Here is an 11,188-nt window from a genome sequence, read left to right as displayed (position 1 = left end):
TGGATTATGATGCAAGATTTCACATTGATATCTAAAGGTTAAAAATTTTTTGGAAAATTTTTACAATTTCAACTTTTTAGGATCTTTATTGAAAATATGAAAAAAATTATTTTTTTTTAAATTTTTATATGCAGTTTTGAAGAGTAATAATCAAATTAATAAAAATCTTAAATGCTAGAGCTTAAAATTACTTTATTTTAGGCTTAAATCACAAAATGTTATCTAAACTATACCTATTTTCTCAAGTTGGTACTTAAATTAATTTTGGTTACAAGTGGTATTAAACTATACTATGTTACCAAATAAATAAATAAATAAATAAATAGCAACTTGAGAAAAAAAAGTACAATTTAGGTACCATTTTATGATTTAAGTCTTTTTTTTATAATTGTCACGTTGTCCGATTAATGACAAATTTAAATAGTATTATGAATTGAGTCAAAAATATTAAAATGTCTAGAACTATTCATAATATTTACATAACCCTTAAATAAAAAAATAAAAAAAACGTACGTTTTCTTAGGAAGAAAATAATGTTGATGTGAACAAGGTGAAGAGTAGCTTAGTGTGTTAAAGTATAAGGAGAAAATAAATAAATTTCAAGAATTGAGCTGCATATTTGATGAAATAGCCGGGAATTATTAAAAGAAGGCATTTAATAACTTAAGCTTTTGCATTTCATGGTTAAATTACCCCGTTTTTAATGTGTAAAAGTTTCCAGTAGCTATGGTGCCCATTAGCATTAGTCCTTTTAACTTGATTGCACCAAGAGTCAAAATTTGATAGAATAACATAATAGTTGAGAAAATGGGACAATTGCCTGCAACTAAATACGAAAATCCTTTTAATGTTGGTATAACCAGAAAATCCAAAGGATGGGGCCGGGAATAGCTGTGAAATGGATATGAATTATAATCCCACTACTTCATATCAAATCTTACCATGGATTGGCGACCAAATCAACTATCAACGTTATGAAGGGGACCCTTAATTTAAATTGCGTAAAACAGATGATCATGCTTTTCATTAGTTTCTGAGAATTTCTACCCAACTTTAGCAAATAGACACCCAGTTATCTGCTGCCTTCAAAATGTAGGGACAAACTGATCTCTTCTATCATTTTTCAGAATAGAAACCCATCGACATGTGTCATCTCAACATCACCCATGGATGGATAAGAGAGATGCAATTTTAGTTTAGGCCTGTTAATGTGGAAAACTTTTTCAAACAATTTCCTTCCATTTTCCTACTGTTGCTGATTGGAGACTAGTTACAGTGGCGAACAAGTTGTCGCTCACATCACCAATTACACAAGGGCTAGACTTGGAATGTTAATATGATGACTACAAAAGTAGTCAAAAATGTTTTCTCCATTATTACACTGTAAAACAATATAAGAGTAACATATTTAAAAATAGTTAGAACATTAAATCTTTTAAATATCCTGTAAAAACTAAAACATAAAATTTTATCAGAGATAGATGGGAACATTTGTGGATGGGAATATTTCCCACTTACAAGCTTTCGACCTTTAGCCGCCAAGGAAGTTGGAGCCATCTCATCTCTATAACCCACACCACACGCTGTTAATCTTCATCTATCTTCTTATACACTCACCTCATTTCATTCCACTATTACCAAAATTGCCACTCATTTTAAACCTTGTCCACCGTACACCCTGCCCTCTAGTTTCCTTGTGAGGCCTAGTTTTGGGAATTCCCCATTTCTGATGGCTTTTTTTGTAAGGCTGAAGTTAGATAATGCAGTTTCATTAGAGATTTAGAGAGATGATAGCTCCTGCTTCTGCTTCTCATTTAAACATTCAAGGCAAAAGAAGAAGAGACAAAACATTGAAGGAAATGACATGTTTTTGTTGCTTCCTTACAACCTTGTAAAGTTATAAGCATCGTGTCCGAATTTCTCTGTGCCAACTGCCAAGGTTCTCATTATCTATGGCTTGATGGAGATAGAGATAAGATCATGGTAAAATCAGTTGAGTGTGTTCCATGGTGGATTTTGTTAAGGAGGAGATTGCACCTACTAGTTTTAACATGTCATCTAAAAAGGAGCTTCTTTCCACAGCCATGAAGAGAACCAGCGAGTGGTATCAGTATTATCCCCTTTTCTTTCAGTAACAGGGATCATTTTTGATGAAGTGGCTGCTGAAGTTGATAACCTGATCTCTTTGTTGTTTTTTCCAGGATTTTCTCTCAGGAGATTCCCAGTGATGTCACTGTCCAAGTTGGAGGAGTTTCTTTCTCACTGCATAAGGTAGAAATCAAACACTTTAATTCATGTATTTCCATTTATCAGAATGACAAGCAGCCGTAGTGTTGTAACCATGGTCGCTTAATTGGACACAGTTGATGTTTGTATTTATTTAGTACCATTTATAGACAAGTTGGCATCTATATTTTGTTGTATATATGGCAGAACCGTGCACTTTTTGAACTTATTTCCTACTTGAATTGCAGTTTCCATTAATATCTAAGTCTGGATACGTAAGAAAAGTTGTATCGGAATCCAATGATGCTGATCATTCAATCATAGAAATCCCCAATGTTCCAGGTGGAGCAGATTCATTTGAACTAGCAGCTAAATTCTGTTATGGGATAAATTTCGAGATAAGCAGCGAAAACATTGCCATGCTAAGATGTGCGGCCGAGTATCTCGAGATGACTGAGGACTATGCAGTCGGAAATCTTGTGGGAAGAACTGAAGCCTACTTGAATGAAGTGGCACTTAAGAGTCTAGCAGGAGCAGTTTCTGTGTTACATATGTCTGAAAGCCTCCTCCCTATTGCAGAGGAAGTTAAATTAGTGAGCCGGTGCATTGACGCAATCGCGTATTTAGCTTGCAAAGAGAGCCAGTTTTATATGTCTAGCAGGTCTGATAGTGGCAATGATAGTACCATTTCTTTGACAACCACTAACTCGAGATCAATTGTCGATTGGTGGGCTGAAGATTTAGCTGTTCTTCGAATCGACATCTTCCAACGGGTTCTTATTGCAATGGTAGCAAGAGGGTTTAAACAATATGATCTTGGTCCAGTGCTTATGCTTTATGCACAAAAGGCTCTTAGAGGTTTGGTGAGACACCCATACCAACATGATGGACTTCTTTACTAGATATATGTTTGATGTCTAAAGTGCAGACTCTTTTTTTCATGCAGGAAGTATTTGGAAAGGGGAGGAAGAAAATTGAGCCGCGACAAGAACACGAGAAAAGGGTTGTGTTGGAAACCATAGTGAGTCTTCTGCCTAGGGAGAAAAATGCGATGTCCGTAAGCTTTCTATCAGTGTTGCTTCGTGCAGCGATATACCTTGAAACAACTGTTGCTTGTCGACTTGATTTGGAGAGAAGGATGGCCTTGCAATTAGGACAGGCTGTTTTGGATGATCTCTTGATTCCTGCATATTCTGTTACCGGCGATACATTATTTGATGTGGACACCATGCAGCGGATCCTGACGAACTACGTTGAATATGAAACTGAAGGCCACCATTTTGGATACAAAGAAGATGATGAGTACATTTCTCCCCCACCAAGTGACATGGAAAGGGTGGGAAAGCTAATGGAGAGCTACCTAGCTGAAATAGCATCTGACCGTAATCTACCTATCTCGAAATTCATCGGTCTTGCTGAACTCATTCCGGAACAATCCAGGGTAACAGAGGATGGGATGTATAGAGCCATAGATATCTACCTCAAGGTACATAAATCTCCATCTTAAGAATCTGCTGCAACTTTATTCCAAGACTTTGTACACATAGCAGTAATGGTGATCTTGAAGCATTTGCATACAAGATAATATTACTACTATCAAGATTCACAACTTTTCAATATAATTGTTAATTTTATGATCTTTTTGATCCACCATACATATATTCCTTCACTGATTTGATTACAATCAATAGGCCCACCCCACTATTACTGACATGGAGAGGAAGAAAGTTTGCAGTTTAATGGATTGCCAGAAACTCTCGAGGGAGGCCTGCGCGCATGCGGCTCAGAATGACCGTCTTCCAGTGCAGACCGTGGTTCAAGTCCTTTACCATGAGCAGCAACGCCTTCGAGATGTTATGAATGGAAGTGGAGATTCCCCTGCTGTCATTCCTTCCAAGGTGAATTTATACACTACTGATGTCCATCCAGTTTCAGGTGAACTGTCCAGCTTGAAAAGAGAGAACCAGGACTTGAAACTAGAGCTAGTGAAAATGAAAATGAGACTGAAAGAAATAGAAAAATCAACATCAGCAAAAACTGCAGTAAGCAATCCCATGGGAAGTATTACGCCATCATCTGATAAGCCTCCTTTGCCTAAAAAATCATTTATGAATTCAGTTTCCAAGAAACTCGGACGGCTTTATCCTTTCGTCCCTTCCAGTGCCAAAGGTCGAACAAGACCCAGCAAAGATAGGAGACACTCCATATCTTGACACCACATTGCTTTGCCTAAAAATCATTATTATTTTTTTTTGCGTGGGAAATTGTTTAGCGTCTGTGTTACTTGTAAGGCTCGAGAAAACTTGGAGCGCTCACCTCTCTTTTATTTTATGGGGTACCTTTCAATATCTGCTTCTTCTGTATACTATTGCTGTAAATAATATCATCTTTATGTTTGATACCACATCACGGAGGTTTTTGCTGCCATTTGAAAGACTACTTTTCTTTAACTCTGTTCAACACATAACAAAGTGACTCCAACTCAAAATTTAACTTGATTCTTCAATTCTAGCCGCTCTATAAATTGAATTTCAACCCATTGCGAATTCTAAAAAATAAAAATAGCAAATCGTGACTGTTGGTTTTTATCAACGGTAAAATCAATTTTTTAAAAGAAGAAAGTAATATTACCCTTTTGCACTCCTGTATATCTTCCCAATCTCATTTCATTCTCAAGTTTATTTTTCTCTTAATTTTCAATCTCAAATTTCTAACTAAATTTCATATTTTTTTTAGTTACCAAATATTAATAATTTCGATTTTCATCATATCAAATTCCTTAAGTAACATAAATTTAATGTGTTTAAAATTTTTAGTAATATGTTTTAGTTGTTTGAATCTATTGTTATATTGTATTTAAGATGCCTTAAAAGAAAAATAATTTTTTTATTTTAATAATATTATAAATTGAGTTTAATTAACATTGCAGATTTTTAAAATGTCAACGACACTAATTCCTTTGGATCACACATGGGCACGCACACACGCGCGCACACACACACACATATATATATATACATAAATGATGCATATTTAGTAGACTTGTTCATGTGCCAGGTCACTTAAAAAGTGGGAGGGTTAAGGTAAAACTATAAGCCTGAAAAATGAGTTTTGACAAAAAAATGCCCGTTTAGAAAACGGGTTAGGCCTTGGGTAAGATTTTTTGGCTCAGGCCCGACCCTGCTTGAATTTGAAAAAAAAACTGCTATTTTGCTGTTGTTTTCCCATTGTTTTGCTACCATTTCACTATTATGTTGTTCCTATTTTGTTGTTATTGTTTGGATATTATATAACTCTTGTTTAATTGTTAATTTTACTATTATTTTAGAAGCATTTGCTTGTTAAGTTGCACCTATCATAGTGTTATTTAAGTATAAAAACTTTTTTAAATTTAGGGTTAAATATAAAATTGCTACATGAACTTATCCGCTTCTCCCAGATTGGTACTTAAGGTTTTTTTTATCCCAGATTGATACCCGAACTTTTTTCCGTCAACTAGTTTGGTACTTTTTTTAACGCCGTTAAATTTGAGATAGGTGGCAAAATAGGATTGTGACACGTGGCATAATTATGTCATAATCTATTTTTCTATTTCATTTTTTCTTTTCTTTTTTTTCCTTTTTCCTTTTCTTTTATTCATTCTCGTTCCCATCTTATTTTTTTTTCTTTTCTTCTCCTCCTCCTTTCTTTTCCAACCCTAGCAGCTGCCAGCATGCTCCACTCTGGCATTGTCACCGAAGTTTGTTCTCTGGTCCAAATAATGGTACCGATCAACTTTTTCCTCTTGCTCTTTCATTTCCTCTAATTTTTTTCACTGAGAACTCCTTGAAATCCTGTTGGGTTTCTCCTCCTCTTGTCACATTGCTCCGATGTCGTCATCGCCTATTTCAGTGTCATCACCTATCAGAGAAGCACCGAACGACTTTTCTTTCTCTCCTGCTTCTGCTCCTCTTATTTTCTACTTCATTTTTTGTTTTTAAAACCCCTGGTTGTTGCTACTCTCATCGTTGTTGTTGTTTGATAAGCCATGGTCAAATCAGGTTTGCCTGAACCTGTTAAACAACTTAAGATTTTGAAATAAGTCCACTTTCTGTTTCTGGGTCTACCATTTTATATGCACTTGTGTTATTTTGCGGAGATTAGATCTGCTAGTGACATTCTGGTACCAGGAAGCTTGAAATGATCCCTTTGTAGGGTAAGTTTTTCAAAGGGGTGGAATTGCTAATAAAATCTAGAAAGATTACAAGTAGTTTTGTGAATTGGATCGGTTTAATTGGTTTAATTTTCTTGTCATTTTCTTAAGTTTTGGTTGCTATTATGAACATATTTTGTTTGTTCGTACTATCCTCCAACAATGGCTCTATTGGTATCTAGATTGCTTTGACCATTTTTATGAGTTTGTGTGTGTTTGCTAGTTTTTTGAGGTAATATAGTTCATTTATGATTTCATTTATTTTTTATGGTGTTTTCCTATCAGTAAAATAGAAAATTTCATTTTTTTTTAAATTTGGGAAAGTTCTGTATGATTCTAACACTTTCTCATTACCATTGTCCTGCATAATAGGTACTGGCATAGGGCCTTGGAGTTTTCTTCAAAGCTAATTGCTACAACCCAACATTTTTCAGAGTGGGGTGGAATTGCTGATAAAATCTGGAAAGATTACAAGTAGATTTGTGAATTTGATCAGTTTAATTGATTTTGGTGTGATTATGTTTAGAGTTCGGATGGTTCGGATTTACAATTTAATTTTCTTGTGGTTTGAATTTTTACATAATTTAATCAGATTTAAGTCACTTCATATTTACAGTTGCGTCAAACTTAGAAATGTTGAATGAACTTGGAAATGTTGAATGAATTCAAAAAAGAAAAAGAAAAAGTGACAAGAGGAAGAAAGAATAAGAAAGGAATACTTGGAAAAATAAGATAATAAGAAAAAAAAACTAACGTAGAAATGTTCTTAAATTTCTTTTCAATGAAACCTAGAAATGTTGATTGAACCCAAAAAAGAAAAAAGGCGAAGTGACAAGAGAAAGAAGGAAGAAGAAGGGAATACCGGGAAAAAAAGGGAAATATTTTTAAAAATATTTTTATTAATTTTTAATATATTTTTTAAATTATGACATCATCATGATATCATCATGTCATGTGTCACAATCCTATTCTGCCACCTGTTTCGGATTTAACGACGTTAAAAAGAAGTACCAAACTAGTTGACAGAGAAAAAATTCGGGTACCAATCTAGGACAAAAAAAAACCTTATGTAACACCTCTAACCCGTATCCGTCGCCAGAACAGGGTTTCGGGACATTACCAAAACATTCAGAAACATTTTCAATTATCATAGAGAAATTATTATTCAATTACCGATTTTATTCCTAACGTCTCTTGATTGGGCCCTCGGGGCCCCATATAAGCATTAGAATTAAGTTGGAACTTAATCGGAAACTTTAAGAATTTTTCATGACTTTTCAAAAATTTTCCTAGGTACAGGGCTCACATGCCGGTGTGATTTGGGGACACGCCCATGTGGTCAGGCAGTGTACTACACACGCCCGTGTCCCTACCCCGTGTAACTCTCTGACTTGTAACTTATGAACAAATTGAGATCACACGACCAAGTCACACGCCCGTGTGGTTAATTACTTTAATTACTTTAATTCCAATGGTTAGGTTACAAAACAACCATTACAAGCCATCATTGGCCAACTAAGCCTATACATGCCATTATACCAAAATGAGATTTCTAGTTATACCAAAATGAGATAGTGCATAGTGTGATGACAGATAGTGTGATGACTGCTCCGACTAACTTCCAACCTTCGCGAGCTTTGAACACTATAAAACAGGGAAAAATAAATGGAGTAAGCAATTTATGCTTAGTAAGTTCGTATAACAAAAAATAAACTTACCGTTCTTATTTATTAACACAAGCTCTTATACATACATATTCCATTAATTTTGGGTAAGTTACCTAACAACATGCACTTATTCAAATAAGTTAGTCACATAATTTCATATGAATATCAAATAAACATAGATGAGCTCATCACATTACAAGCTTCCATTAATTTCACCTTTCCACTTCTTCAAGAGTTTTTTCCGTCGAATTATTGAAATCTCGATGGATGTTTCGGTAATATACACATGTGCAAAAGTACCCATTGGGGTACATAATAAAAAGGCACACCCTTAAATCATATATTTTACCGTAGGATTACCAGTCCAAGCTAAATTCTATCTGTAGTATATGATCTAAAGAGCTTAATATGAATTACCAGTCTGGGCTAAATATAATTTGTAACCTAACTCAAGAGGGCTTACATTAGAATTACTCGTCTGGGCTAAATTCTATTTGTAGCATATGTACTATTATTTTTGACCCATCAAAATTCAACATTCAACTATGACTCGATAATTTGTCCATATTACACATATTAAAACTATATCAATATGTATATATGTCATCTCATACAAACAGAAAAATCATACAATTCAATTGAAACATATTAACATGCATTTTTTAAGTTACACAAACTTACCTTGAAAATGGTTTGTTTTTGAGTTTCTACTAATCCGAAACCTTTTGCTTTTCTCGATCTAATTTTGTGATTGGTCTTTCCGAATCTATATGGATAAATTTAACTATTAATCTATCACATTTCAATCACATTTGTGTTCTATTACGTCCTAGGTAAAATTACCATTTTGCCCCTATTCTTTTCAAAAATTTTAATTTTGTCCCTATACTCGGAAAATGAAATTCATGAAACTTAAATCTCTTTCCAAGCCTAGCCGAAATTCATTTCCTACATTTACAGCACATACATTTCACAAATTTCAAAATTTTCCATGGATTTACCACTTTTTTCATTTTAGTCCCTAAATCAAGTTTTCATCAAAATTGCTTTGTAAAAGTTGTTTATCTATGAACAAACTTTCATTTTATACCATAAATTTTTATTTTTTAGCATATTCATCCATGACCCAAATTTTATACCGTGATAACTTTTTAAATTAATCCCCTAAATAGAGAGATTGGGTTATTCCGATTCAAAAATATAAAAATCATTAAAAACAGGATTGATTTCATACCTTATTGAGCTTGAAAAGTTTTCATTCTCTGTCCTAGGGTTTCCATAGAAATTTTTGGGGATGAAGATGAATAGAAAAGATGATAATTCTTTTTAATTATTTGTCATCTTTTAATTTTAGTAATTGCCAATTTAGTCCCTAGCCATTTCTAATTTTTCCATGAATGAATCATTAAAATGTCTACTAACTACCCTTCAATGGTCTAATTACCATATAAGAACCTTAAGTTTTGAATTCCATAGCTATTTGATACCTATAGCTACTAGAACCCAACTTTTTCATTTTATGCAATTTAGTCCTTTACTAATTAACCACAAATCGATAAAATTTTCACATCGAAATTTTCATGTGACCTTCCTATCCTGATGCCAACCATAAAATAAAATAAAATAAATTTTTAAATTTTTGGCTCAGATTTGTGGTCCCGAAACCACTATTTCGATCTCACCGAAAATGGGCTGTTACACCTTAAGTACCAATATGGGAGAAGTGGACAAGTTCAGGTACTAATTTTATATTTAACCCTTTAATTTATTTTCAATTTGTTGGAAAATATTTATTTTAATGTTTTCAGCGTTTTTGATGTATTATATTTTTTATTTTTATATAATAAATAAAATAGAATAAAATAAAAATGTAATATAGGCGCGTCGGGCCCAAGTTTTAGATTTTTATTTGAGGTAGGCTTGGACAAAAACTTATGCCCATTTTTCAGGTCAGGCCAAGCTCGGTCCTATCAATCGGTGGACTTAAAATTTTGTTAGGACCCGACTTGGTCAGGCCCAGCCCATGAACAAATCTAATATTTAGGGAATAAATTATATTAAAATAATTTTAAAACCTTAATTTTTAAACATCAATGAAATAAAGACACGTAATGAATTTCTAAACCCATAAAAAATTATTATATACACATGTATATACAATTTCTTGACTAACACAAATTAATTTTTTTAAAAAGTAATTAAAATCAATTACAAATAAAAATCATTTTGATGATATTTTAAACCTTTTCAAGCTTTTGCCACTTTCATGTGAAATCTTTATTTCTCTTCTTAAAGTTAAGATGATTCTGAAATGGGCGGGAGAGGTGAATTGGGTAACGATATACAGAATTTTAAATGATATGTATGAATTTGAAATTTTTTATAAGGATGAGATGATTCTTGTGTTAATTAAACAAGTGTTGTTTGATTTTAATTCCTTTATTTTGGGCCTTGTAATGACAATCTTTGGTGAGGGGCGTCATGGTTGTTCATACTTACATACATATCACAATTTATGTGAAAATAAAAAGAGAGAATTTAAATATATGATAATGATAAAAATAATAAAGATAATTGAAATTGAAATTGAAATAATAGTAAAAATAGGTAGAAATGAATTTTAATTAAATAAAATGGTATGAAAAAATGTTTAAGTTTCAAGCTCCATTTTGCTCTGATTTCGAACTAATCTTTGAAAACAAGTCTTCTTCTTCAAGTGATAAATCAATTATAGTGATTGAGGACACCTTAGACCACCAACCCTTCAATATGTAAATTAATTAAAACATGTGTCCATGATTTAGCTCTTCTGTATCCTTGCGAACTAGAAGAGCTCAACTCGAACCAACGACCTCAACTGCAGGAGCCGTTTAGATCCAATTGTTATTTCCCTTGAAGGATCCAACTAGCTACTTAATTTAACATACCGAATATGTTAGACAATCAATTCAGTACTTCTAACTGTACACCTATCAATGCTGAATCAATACTCTCTTTTTAACTTGATGGCAATACAATTTTATGAGTTGGCGATGTCTATCTTTGAAACCGAAAAAGTAACAAATATAAAAAAAATTAAATTCCAAAATTCTCTAATAATCCA

General features: G+C 33.3%; 1 protein-coding gene across 1 annotated transcript; it reads left to right on the top strand.

Annotated features, from left to right (window-relative positions):
- The first annotated feature begins 1,567 nt into the window (after nucleotides 1–1,567).
- On the top strand, nucleotides 1,568–4,630 carry LOC107934374 (BTB/POZ domain-containing protein SR1IP1). The gene is made up of 5 exons (XM_016866800.2): nucleotides 1,568–2,104; nucleotides 2,202–2,271; nucleotides 2,475–3,089; nucleotides 3,173–3,712; nucleotides 3,918–4,630. Exons 1-5 carry the CDS (start codon nucleotides 2,007–2,009, stop codon nucleotides 4,437–4,439), a joined length of 1,845 nt encoding a protein of 614 aa, XP_016722289.1. The 5' UTR covers nucleotides 1,568–2,006; the 3' UTR covers nucleotides 4,440–4,630.
- Nucleotides 4,631–11,188: the final 6,558 nt, after the last annotated feature.

The sequence above is a fragment of the Gossypium hirsutum genome, chromosome A12 (assembly GCF_007990345.1).
Source record: "Gossypium hirsutum isolate 1008001.06 chromosome A12, Gossypium_hirsutum_v2.1, whole genome shotgun sequence".
NCBI lineage: Eukaryota > Viridiplantae > Streptophyta > Magnoliopsida > Malvales > Malvaceae > Gossypium > Gossypium hirsutum.
Note: the sequence above shows the minus strand (reverse complement) of the source record. Positions and strands in the feature narration are given on the sequence as shown.